This window comes from Notolepis coatsorum, assembly GCF_963971535.1.
Source record: "Notolepis coatsorum genome assembly, chromosome: 4".
NCBI lineage: Eukaryota > Metazoa > Chordata > Actinopteri > Aulopiformes > Paralepididae > Notolepis > Notolepis coatsorum.
In genome coordinates this window covers 17,468,619-17,481,585 of record NC_140168.1, presented here as the reverse complement: position 1 = coordinate 17,481,585, position 12,967 = coordinate 17,468,619, and the positions used below count along the sequence as shown (strand labels likewise).

The 12,967-nt window shown below is 42.4% G+C and overlaps 1 protein-coding gene across 5 annotated transcripts in view; it reads right to left on the bottom strand.

Moving 5' to 3' along the window:
- Positions 1–12,967, bottom strand: part of pkn2a (protein kinase N2a) — a 132,408-nt gene that overhangs the window by 29,702 nt on the left and 89,739 nt on the right. For all 5 annotated transcript variants that reach the window (XR_014619632.1, XR_014619633.1, XR_014619634.1 and 2 more), the window contains 6 exons: positions 10,918–11,074; positions 9,624–9,753; positions 8,726–8,859; positions 5,699–5,774; positions 2,869–2,960; positions 566–742 (listed from right to left, as the gene is read on the bottom strand). Coding sequence is in view for 2 of the 5 variants with exons in the window: in XM_084313643.1 (XP_084169769.1) it covers positions 566–742; positions 2,869–2,960; positions 5,699–5,774; positions 8,726–8,859; positions 9,624–9,753; positions 10,918–11,074 (766 nt within the window). In the remaining 3 variants the exon portion in view is untranslated. The remainder of the gene's footprint in view (positions 1–565; positions 743–2,868; positions 2,961–5,698; positions 5,775–8,725; positions 8,860–9,623; positions 9,754–10,917; positions 11,075–12,967) is intronic.

Below are 12,967 nucleotides of genomic sequence, written 5' to 3'. Positions count from 1 at the left end.
CTAATAGAGCTGATGTTCTGGTACTAATAGAGCTGAGGTTCTGGTACTAATAGAGCTGATGTTCTGGTACTAATAGAGCTGAGGTTCTGGTACTAATAGAGCTGAGGTTCTGGTACTAATGGAGCTGATGTTCTGGTACTAATATAGCTGAGGTTCTGGTACTAATAGAGCTGAGGTTCTGGTACTAATATAGCTGATGTTCTGGTACTAATAGAGCTGAGGTTCTGGTACTAATAGAGCTGAGGTTCTGGTACTAATGGAGCTGAGGTTCTGGTACTAATAGAGCTGAGGTTCTGGTACTAATAGAGCTGAGGTTCTGGTACTAATAGAGCTGAGGTTCTGGTACTAATGGAGCTGAGGTTCTAGTACTAATAGAGCTGAGGTTCTGGTACTAATAGAGCTGAGGTTCTGGTACTAATGGAGCTGAGGTTCTGGTACTAATAGAGCTGAGGTTCTGGTACTAATATAGCTGATGTTCTGGTGTAATAGAGGTTCTGCTGATGCCCGACTCACATGGCTCTGGGTTCTGGTTCTGGTGTAATAGAGGTTCTGATGCCCGACTCACATGGCCCTGGGTTCTGAGAACACGTCGGCGTGGATGTGCATCATGAGGTCTCCTCCGGCGGCGTACTCCATGACAAAACACACGTGTTCCTGTGTCTGGAAACACGCAAACAGATTGACCAGGAAGGGATGGCGCACGCTGTTCACGGCCTCAAAGATCCTCTTCTCGCACATCAGACTGAGAGAGAGAGAGAGAGAGAGAGAGAGAGAGAGAGAGAGAGAGAGAGAGAGAGAGAGAGAGAGAGAGAGAGAGAGAGAGAGAGGAGGGGGGGGGGCATGAATCTCAAGTTCAAGTTTATTTATTAGTTGTCATACAAAAATACAGAATACTTTTATATGAAATGCTTTTTTGTGTTCTGTTCCTGAGAGTGTGCTAGATAAAAATAAAATAGATAAGTATAAAATAGAAAGTCAAAGTATGTAAACAAGTGTAAACAAAAGTGTTCAATATACATATATACAATACAGAGTAGGAAGAAAAATGTGTAACTGAGTTACAATACAATATACAGTACAATGCAGAAATGGGATGAGGTACACTTTAGGGTAAGGTGCAATGAGGTATGAGTTGTAGTGCAATCTCTTTACCAATAAATATAAAGTGTGTTAAAGTGTCTAAAGTGGGTAAAGTGGGTGCTACAGTGAGTTGTTTATTTAAAGTGAGTGTGTACGTGTGGATGTGTGATGTGTATTTGATGGTTTGTTACATAGTGTTAGTCGTTGAGGATCCTGATGGCCTGGGGATATAATCTGTAATGTAGTGGAGGTTAACCCACCTAAACTCAGATTTAACACATTTTATATTTAGTAATTTAGCTGAACATGTTTATCCACAGCGACTTACAAGTATTGTACAACAAGTCAGCAGGAAGGGTACAACTCTTTCAGCTAAGGGTCAGTAAGATTGTTCGTCAAACAGTGTTGAACTTGAGCGCTACAGTATTTAGTACATAGTAGTATAGACATAATTAGCATAGTAAATTATAAATGGTGAATTTTTTTGTACATATCGCTTTTATCCAAAGCGCTTTACAATTTGTTCCTCGCATCTTACCCATCCACTCACACTTTCACACACCGATGGCTGAGGCGACCATGCAAGGTGCCAACCTGCTCACCAGGAGCACATAGGGGTTAAGCGTCTTGCTCAAGGACACTTCGACACGCTGCCCGGGAGGAGCGGGAATCGAACCGGGAACCTCCGGATTACCAGACGACTGCTCTACCTCCCGAGCCACTGTCGCCCCGTAGGTAATAGTATAGACATATTAGCATAGCAGCAGGTAGTAATATAGGCACAGTTTCTTTGTAACAAAGTGCATAATAGTAAAAGAAGGTTAGTAGTTTTTTTTTTAAATGTATTTCAGATATTGATAATGAAGTGTGTTTTTAGTCTACATGGGAAAATTTGGCGCGTTTCGGCTGACTGTGGTGGGAAGCTGGTTCCACCATTGTGGAGCTGAGAACAGCCCGCCTCTCTCTGACCCTTTATTACCGTTCAGGAATGTAAGGGAGGATAAACCACCTAAAGTCGGTCTACATTACTGCCTATCAAATTCATCAAATTCATCGGTTATTGCACTTTTTACTTCTTACTGATGACTATTTTTAAACTGAATCATTTTAAACTATTTTTATTATTTGCTAGATCCAAATGTGAAACACTGATTATTTGTATTACTGAATAGAGAGCCTATTAGGATGCTAGATCCTAATGTGAAACACTGTGATTATTTGTATTACTGAATAGAGAGCCTATTAGGATGCTAGATCCTAATGTGAAACACTGTGATTTGCCATACCTTGCTATGCTCGCTCATGCCTGTATTTTTTTTATGTCCGTTCTATTTTATAATTTTTTGACTATTTTTAAACTGAATCATTTTAAACTATTTTTACTATTTGTGTTACTGAAAACTGTAAGCGGAGAGCCTATTGGGATGCTAGATCCTAATGTGAAACACTGTGATTTGCCATACCTTGCTACCCGTCTATCTTTTTATGCTCGCTTATGCCTGTATTTTTTACTGTTGTGAAGCACTTTGAACTGCAACCTCTGTATGAAAAGTGCTATACAAATAAAGTTATTATTATTATTATTATTATTATTATTATTATTATTATTATTATTATTATTATTATTATTATTATTATTATTATTATTATTATTATTATTATTACTGCTGTGAAGCACTTTGGGCTGAAAGGTGCTACAGAAATACTGCTTATTATTATTACTACTACTACAGGTGGGGAGACAACAGTGATATACACTAGTGAGCAGTGTTCAGTGTGAATCCTTACCTGTCCACCTCGTCTCTGGCCACTATGTCTCCTTTCTTCAGAGCCTTGATGGCAAACATCTCTCCTGTACTTTTATACTCCGCTAGCAAGACCTGTGGGACAGACCACCATCATGTTCATCTTTTGTGATTGTAAGTAACAATCAAAGGTATAGATGCTGGTAGAATGAGAACAGGACTGAAACAGAGAGGTATAGAGGCTGCTAGAATGAGAACAGGACTGAAACAGAGAGGTATAGAGGCTGCTAGAATGAGAACAGGACTGAAACAGAGAGGTATAGAGGCTGCTAGAATGAGAACAGGACTGAAACAGAGAGGTATAGAGGCTGCTAGAATGAGAACAGGACTGAAACAGAGGTATATAGGCTGCTAGAATGAGAACAGGACTGAAACAGAGAGGTATAGAGGCTGCTAGAATGAGAACAGGACTGAAACAGAGGGGTATAGAGGCTGCTAGAATGAGAACAGGACTGAAACAGAGGTATAGAGGCTGCTAGAATGAGAACAGGACTGAAACAGAGAGTTATAGAGGCTGCTAGAATGAGAACAGGACTGAAACAGAGAGGTATAGAGGCTGCTAGAATGAGAACAGGACTGAAACAGGTATAGAGGCTGCTAGAATGAGAACAGGACTGAAACAGAGAGATATAGAGGCTGCTAGAATGAGGACAGGACTGAAACAGAGAGATATAGAGGCTGCTAGAATGAGAACAGGACTGAAACGGAGAGGTATAGAGGCTGCTAGAATGAGAACAGGGCTGAAACAGAAGTATAGAGGCTGCTAGAATGAGAACAGGACTGAAACAGAGGTATAGAGGCTGCTAGAATGAGAACAGGACTGAAACAGAGAGGTGTATAGAGGCTGCTAGAATGAGAACAGGGCTGAAACAGAAGTATAGAGGCTGCTAGAATGAGAACAGGACTGAAACAGAGGTATAGAGGCTGCTAGAATGGGAACAAGACTGAAACAGAGGTATAGAGGCTGCTAGAATGAGAACAGGACTGAAACAGAGGTATAGGGGCTGCTAGAATGAGAACAGGACTGAAACAGAGGTATAGGGGTTGCTAAAATACATAATCTGAGTGATTTTTTTCCTCCAGTAAAAAATCTCAAAGACCTATATGTGACCAGGCACATTAGCTTTTACATTATATGAAAGTACAGGTTCGTACCTTCAAAATAAGCCATCACTTGTACAAATCGAGCGGATACAATTAAATCTATGTCTCATTAACCTGTTAACCCCTAGCCCTATTTTCTGAAGATCCGCCTAAAATACATACCTAAGGAAATGGAAGATTGCTCCACTTCTATAAATATTGTGTCTGTTACTAGGCTTGAGTAAATTGTGATGAAACAAAGGAGAATATAAATTATGATTTTTCTTTTCTTTGACGGTGAATAACACCATGCTAAAAATGACCAGACATGAAAATCTGCCACTGAGCTCGTTCAGCACCATCTTGAGATCACGTGTACAAAAATATTCTAAGCAAATGAATAAAGGGAAGATGATTAAACAGAAGGTTTTGTAGATACAGTACTGAATTCAGCCATCTGGACCAATGCAATATTGAAATATTATTATAGAATATAGAATATCAGGCCTATAAATTACCTTATTATAGCCAAGTTGCACATCTATGGATCAGGCCAAATCTACTGTTTCCAATGGCAGAGTTCAATTTGGATTCAGTATCACCAGGGGTGCAGCAAGAACCATGAATGAAATCTACTGTAAGTACAGTTCCTTTCTTATAATGGATATGGCTCCGCCATTTTGAATCGGAAAAACAATGTACAATGGCGCACGCCTCACATATCGGCATGTAACTCGAGAACCGCTGAACGGATTTTGTCGCCTGAGGTGGCAATCAACAGGCAACAAATAGGGCTTTAATTCCATATATATATATATATATATATATATATATATATATATATATATATATATATATATATATATATATATATATTAAGGCTGTCAAATATATCGCGTTAATATCGCGTTAACTCCCGATTCTATTAATGCCACTAATTTTTTTAACTCAAGATTAACTAAAAAAAAAAAAAAAAAAAAAATTACTAGACTTCACTCAGGTGTATTATTGATGCTCTCATTGATACTATGTTTGTTTCTGAAGTGTGTGTGTGTGTGTGTGTGTGTGTGTGTGTGTGTGTGTGTGTGTGTGTGTGTGTGTGTGTGTGTGCGTGTGTGTGTGTGTGTGTGTGTGAGAGATATAGAGAGAGAGGGGGGTGAGAGAGATGAGGAAGGGGCAAAAGAGAAAAAGAGCTGGGAGAGTGTGTGTGTGAGGGAGAGAGGGGGGTGTGTGATTAATCAGCCCTTGTGTGTGTGAATGTAACAAGTTCCTAACGTTTTCTTTCCCCTATTATTTCATGCACACTTTATTCATTGTTTTAAATTATTATTTTCTTTTAAGTTATTTTGTGCATCACTTTGTTTTGAATTTGATGCAAATTTGCAATGCATGAGGGTCATCCTTTTGTGTTAAATGGCTGCACAAAGCAAGCATTTGTTGACTCGCATGTTGATAAGAGTATTAAAACTTGGAACTTGAAAAAGATCTGTTTAAGGTAAAAAAAATTAAAAATGCGATTAATTTGCGATTAATCGCGAGTTAACTATGGACAATCATGCGATTAATCGAGTTCAATATTTTAATCGTTTGACAGCACTAATATATATATATATATATATATTGTTTAAAAAAATGCAGACCCGAGCCGCTAGGGGCCGCCAACGTGTCGTGTCGCACCGGTGGGCAAATCGTCCTAAAGAGTCCTGTATATAAATAAAATAAAAACATACCTTCCCAAAATGGCCACGTCCTAATACTGCCACACACTTAAAGTCCTGGAGGCTGAAGTGAAACTGTTCCTCTTCCCTGGAGAGAAGTGGGAGAGAATAGTTTATATTATATTAATATTACTATACTGAACACACACACACACACACACACACACACACACACACAAACACGCACGCACACGCACAGTTCAATAATTTTAAAGATGCACCCAAAACAGAGTTCTTTTGACCATACATTAATTTTCATTAGAGAAAATAAAACATACTTAATAAAGCTTATCCGGGGTAGGATTCGTTATAGTTATAAAAAAGTTGAAATCCAAGGCAGCTCTACAAATATTAAAATGCCTTTATTTTATGGCTCACATTATTTAGAGAATTTTTAAATAAACCGACATGTTTCGGCCTACATAGGGCCTTCATCAACACCCTGATGAAGGTCCTATGTAGGCCGAAACATGTCTGTTTATTTAAAAATTCTCTAAATAATGTGAGCCATAAAATAAAGACATTTTAATATTTGTAGAGCTGCCTTGGATTTAAACTTTTTTATAAATATTTAATAAAGCTTATGTTTTACACCCATTTCATTTCAGTAAATCAGTATATTCTAGGTGGCGTTCATTCACACCTACCCTGTTTGGTCCGTTTTAAGTGAACCATGGTCCCTTTAAATCAATTGTCTGTTTCGTTTAGAGAGGTGTGAACACAAACCAAACTATTGTGAGGACCAAACAACCGAACCATGGTCCTCTTGAAAAGTTGGGACTCGGTCCCTTTCAAAATGGAGCATGGTGGGGTTTGCTGTTAGTGTGAACACAGTCTAACTTTATATAGTACCTAATAGGGCTGAACGATTAATCGATTTTAAATCGAAATCGCGATTTGGAATGATGCAATTAGCAAATCGCAAAAAATAAAATAATCGCTAAATAATATTTTTTCTTTTTTCTTTATTTAACCAGGACGTTTTGGAGAGGGAGGTAAGGGGTTTTAGATTGTGTGTTGTGAAGTTTAGACTTCAGAGAGGGAGAGTAAAGTACAGAAAAAAAGGTACCGTTGGGTACCGGTATCGATTCCCAGGTAAAAAGAAACATTTTCAGGCTCGGTGTCCCGAACAGACCCACCGCTTAGGCCAGATGCAAGCCGCATTTTACAATAAACCTCTGTGGGGCTGCTTACATTTTTTTCTTTTTAATTATAATCGCAAATTTAATCGCAATCGCAATATAAAATAAAATAAAATAAATAAAATAAAGTTATTATAATATCGGTCAGAAAAATCGCAATTAGATTATTTCCCAAAATCGTGCAGCCCTTGTACATAAACTTGTACAGTTTATTAATTTAGTATGCTTTAGTTCAGTACAGTTTTGTATAGTATAGTTTAGTGTAGAATAGTTTAGTTTTAGTTAAAGGTATTAGTTGGGACCTGATCTGAGGGTCTTTCTGCAGAGCGGTCCAGGGTTAAAGGTATTAGTTGGGACCTTGGTGTTGCTTTAATTTTTATAAGGAATTACAGGTATCTCTAACCAATTTGCCTAGATAGAGGTACGGTGAGATGCTCGACTTATCTATTTAAGGACTAATGGGGGGATAATGGAGGGGGAGCAAGGATGGGACAGCCTTAGGAACCTATGTCTCCAACGGGGGATAATATTAGATTAGGTTGTAAGTAGGGATGCTCGATATTGGCTTTTTTACCGATACCGATATACCGATATTGTCCAACTCTTAATTTCCGATACCGATATCAACCGATACCGATATATGCAGAGTTTCCCCCCCCAAAAAACGGAATAATTTCAGGTAATTAACATTACATATCTCTTGTCGTGTAATTAACACAACATTATGCATACTTTGACAATAAATAAAATAATAATTTGTTCTTACTTGCCTGGGTAAATAAAGGTTAAATAAATGTTTAAACATATATTTTTTTTTGAGAACCGATACCGATATTTTCCGATATCACATTTTTATGCCAATATCGGTAGGCCGATAATATCGGACATCCCTAGTTGTAAGTATGTGAAGCCAACCCTTAGTTGCTTAGGTCATTCCCTTTTTGTCAAATTGAGATTTCTGCCTGACTGTACTCTCCTCACACTGCTGCATCTTCCTGGCTTAGTGCCTATGTCCTCGGCCAGTCAGAACACTTGTTACGTTAAAAAATCCCCATTTGCCTAACTCACTTGTATGACTTGCGACCGAGGCTCATTTCCAACAGTCTTGGAGGGTGACTTGGGCGGCTGTCATATGAGGCTAACGATATGGATTAGAAGGGGGGGGGGAGCAGGGTTGATAGAGCTAAAGGGGGGGGGGTTTAGGTGATAGATTAGTGAGGGGGGGTCTGGGTATATTTTGTATTTGTTTTTTTGTCTGGTTTTGGGTCTGTGTTTGTTATTTTTGTTATCTTGTCATTATTGTCAATGTATTGTTGTCGTCAATATATATATTTTTTGGTCCACTTTTTCTCCTTATTTTTCTATTTTTTCTCCCTTCCCAATTTCACCTCGCCAATTCTCCCTTCAATTCTCCCCTCCCCTGTCTCGAACGTTGCTAGACTATGCCTCCCACTGGTCGGCTGCAGTGAGGACCAAGCCTTGCATCACGTGTCCCCTCCGGTACACGAGGAGGCAGCCTGTCGCATCTTTTCACCTGTACAGCGCAATCTCTCAGTGGCAAGAAGTAACGCGTGGGAGGCTCACGCTGCCCCCGATACTTCCTGATTCTGCTGTACAGGCGCACCAACCGACCTGTAGGAGTCGCTGTCCACAACGTCCGATCCTCACCCACCGGCTTTCCCACCCCCTAATACTGCCAATTGTATTAGTATGAACGACCAGCCAAGCTGGTAGCAACGCCGAGAGCTGGGCTCGAACCCAGCATCTCCTGCGTTAGTGGTGAGCGCCTTGCCCACTGCGCCACTTAGCCGCCCTGTTGTCATCAATATTGTGTTTGTTGTTGAAAAAAGAAATAGAAAATTTTAATAATAAAAAAAGAAAAGGTATTAGTTGGTACCTGATCTGAGGGTCTTTCTGCACAGCGGTGAGCTCCAGGGCTGGAGGCTGGATCTCCTGTTCCACTCCGTCCAGCTCAGACTTCACCGCGATGCTGTTCCTCTTGTTCAAGAAGTCGAAGGAGGCCAGGGCGTCCTGGAGGGAGGGGACACACACAGTGGGAGGAGAGACAATGTCACTCCTGGGGGAGGTCATGTGATCACTGCATTGTGACCTTTGTCCCGCCCCCCCACGTCTCCTGTCAATCTCCCCAGTATACCAGCTACAGTAATAGAGCAGGGAAGGTTGCAACACGTCGCGACACATTTTACAGCCGCCTGTCGGCGTCACGCTGTGTTGTTGTCTCTCAACCAACACAACGATTTAAATGTAAAATGGCCGCCATTTGATTGGCACACCGCTTGGCCTATTACGTGCTTCCAATCTCGGGTTATAAGACCAAACGAGAGTCAGTTACGAGAAAAAGTTACCACCTCCGGTTTCGCCTCTCAATGACCGGACAAATCACCACTGACAATGATTGACGGTTTGTGTAGCCAATGAAACTCAGAGATGAACTACGCATGCGCAGATTGATAGACCTAGACTCCGTGGACAATCTGCGCATGCGTAGTTCGGAAGTAGGTGAGAAAAAGCGACTATAACTCGGCAGAGAAAGTGCCGATCGACTTGGGATTGGTCGCGCCGTGTTCAGGAGACTCAGGCGTATACAAATCTATTGGATCATGTCTCCCGCACCCCCACAGCCGTAGCTACAACCACTTAATGTCGAGGATCTCATCCACATTCATTCATTTTCTCCCCCCCCCGCGCTCTCTCTCCCATGATTTCAGAATTGCGGAAGTGTTGCCGTGGTCTATAGTCACTTCCTCATATGTACAGTTGCCATGGTAACACACCTGTACGTCTTCCTTGTCGGGTATCTTGTCCTGTGCCAGAGGCTCTCTGATGTCGTCATCGGGGGCCGGGTAGTGCTGGGGACCTGCTGCGGGCTCTTTGTCGAAGTCCAGCTTGGTGACCAACGCGTCGCTGTTGTCATGGTGACATGAACATTTCCATTCAGACATTTCAAATCAACCATTTACATGGTTAAATAAGATGAACCGTGTTTACACATGGTCCAGAGTAGGACATGGTGTGTGTCTGTGTGCGTGTGGGTGGTTGTGTTTCTGTGTGGTTGTGTGTGTGTGTCTGTGTGCGTGTGGGTGTTTGTGTTTCTCTGTGTGTGGTTGTGTTTCTGTGTGGTTGTGTTTCTGTGTGGTTGTGTGTGTGTGTCTGTGTGTGTGTGTGGTTGTGTTTGTGTGTGGTTGTGTTGCTGTGTGTGTTGTGTTTCTGTGTGTGTGTGTGGTTGTGTTTCTGTGTGTGGTTGTGTTTCTGTGTGTGGTTGTGTTTCTGTGTGTGGTTGTGTTGCTGTGTGTGTTGTGTTTCTGTGTGTGTGTGTGTGTGTGTGTGTGTGTGTGTGTGTGTGTGTGTGTGTGTGTGTGTGTGTGTGTGTGTGTGTTTCTCTGTGTGTTTGTGTTTCTCTGTGTGTGTGTGTGTGTGTGTGTGTGTGTGTGTGTGTGTGTGTGTGTGTTTCTCTGTGTGTTTGTGTTTCTGTGTGTGGTTGTGTTGCTGTGTGTGTTGTGTTTCTGTGTGTGTGTGTGTGTGTGTGTGTGTGTGTGTGTGTGTGTGTGTGTGTGTGTGTGTTCTCTGTGTGTTTGTGTTTCTGTGTGTGGTTGTGTTGCTGTGTGTGTTGTGTTTCTGTGTGTGTGTGTGTGTGTGTGTGTGTGTGTTTCTCTGTGTGTGTTGTGTTTCTGTGTGTGTTGTGTTTCTGTGTGTGGTTGTGTTAGGACAGGTCTGTGTGTGTGTGTGTGTGTGTGTGTGTGTGTACCTGCAGGGGGTGGGGGTGCAGGGCAGACTGCTAGGACAGGTCTGTGTGTGTGTGTGTGTGTGTGTGTGTGTGTGTGTGTGTGTGTGTGTGTGTGTGTGTGTGTGTGTGTGTGTGTGTGTGTGTGTGTGTGTGTGTACCTGCAGGGGGTGGGGGTACAGGGCAGACTGCTAGGACAGGTCTCTGTGTGTGTGTGTGTGTGTGTGTGTGTGTGTGTGTGTGTGTACCTGCAGGGGGTGGGGGTGCAGGGCAGACTGCTAGGACAGGTCTCTGTGTGTGTGTGTGTGTGTGTGTGTGTGTGTGTGTGTGTGTGTGTGTGTGTGTACCTGCAGGGGGTGGGGGTGCAGGGCAGACTGCTAGGACAGCTCTCAGCCACCTGGGGGCTGAAGGAGGTGGTGCTGACTGGAGGGATGGCTCTGCGCACCAGGCGTCCCCACGTGGCGACGTTGATGTTCATCTGAGGGGCCCGGAGAAACGTCTTCCCTGAGGAGGTGGGGGTCAGGGGTCAGGGTCATCACCTTCACCTGTTCCCTTAACCCTCAACACACTATAACCTGTTCCCTTAACCCTCAAAGCACTATAACCTGTTCCCTTAACCCTCAAAGCACTACGAGTTCCCTTTTTTTTTTATCCACTTTTTCTCCCATTTTTCTCCCATCCCAATTTCATATTTCCAATTCTTCCCTCCCCTGTCTCGAACGTTGTTAGACCATGCCTCCCACTGGTCGGCTGCAGTGAGGACCAAGCCTTGCATCACGTGTCCCCTCCGGTACACGAGGAGGCAGCTGTCGGTAGAGCTGCTGCGATTACCGCATTACCGCGGTATCGCTGTTACATCACGGCCACCGCAGAGTAGGCTGAATACCGCGTCACCGCTGTTTTTTATAATAATAATAATAATTTACCCTCCTCTCGTTGGGCTTGCGGCTCTGCAGATATACCCTACTCGTCTATCGAGGTTCCAAGCGACCCTATTGGGTACCAGAAAAGTCACGTGAAACATTGCAGACCACTGATTGGTCAGAAGAGAGACGCGTCACACGTTTTTACTTCCTGAATGTCAGCACATCACAACACGGCTAATAACGTTAGCTTTAACTCTCCGCCGGAGTGGACTATCATCGCTCTTCAGGAGTACTAAACGAGACATAATGATTTTACTGTCTGCAACGAATGTTATAATAAAAGCCCTTCGTTCTATACACTTGTCTGATTGAAAACTTTATTAACAGACCGCAGAATGGGACAACTCAGCACGCTCTGAGCAAAGAAAGGAACTGAGATATGAATAGAGTATTGCTTGCTATGGTCCGGTAAATACGCTGATGTTATTGAACGCATAACTATATAATGTCAATGCCACAAAACGAATGCCTTTATTATAAAGTAGTAACTTTATAGTAATAATAATAAGAAAGGGTCGGGGGGTGCCCGCGACACCGAGTGAACTGCGCATCCGTGTTTCACTTTCAATAACTAATGCGTGCTTGCCGAATCCCAAACAATATTCATGCTGCAAAGTCATCCTCTAAAGATAGACATTTAGACTAGAGGCAGGCTATATGCTATAAAGAGTAGACTACTACTAAAAAAAAAATGCATTCAAACTTTTTTTTTAATTTTTTGTGTGCGTGCGGTAAAAACGCGGCGGTAGGAAATATTTTGCAAATTTGTGCGATAAGGAAATAATCAATACCGCGGCAGCTCTAGCTGTCGCATCTTTTCACCTGAACAGCGAGATCTCTCAGTGGCGAGGAGTAACGCGTGGGAGGCTCACGCTGCCCCCGATACTTCCTGATTCTACTGCGCAGGCGCACCAACCAACCTGTAGGAGTCGCTGTCCACAACGTCCAATCCCCACCCACCAGCTTTCCCACCCTCCAACACTGCCAATTGTGTCAGTACGACGGCCGGCCAAGCCGGTAGCAACGGCGAGAGCTGGGCTCGATACCAGCATATCCTGCGTTAGTGGCGAGCGCCTTGCCCACTGCGCCACTCAGCCGCCCCTATCATCTGTTCCCTTAACGCTCAAAGCACTAACATCTGTTCCCTTTATCCCTCAAATCACTATAATCTGTTCCCTTAACGCTCAAAGCACTAACATCTGTTCCCTTTATCCCTCAAATCACTATAATCTGTTCCCTTAACGCTGAAAGCACTAACATCTGTTCCCTTTATCCCTCAAATCACTATAATCTGTTCCCTTAACGCTCAAAGCACTAACATCTGTTCCCTTTATCCCTCAAATCACTATAATCTGTTCCCTTAACCCTCAAAGCACCTTAACCTGTTCCCTTAACCCTCAAAGCACTATAATATGTTCCCTTAACCATCAAAGCACTATAATATGTTTCCTTTATCCCTCAAAGCACTATA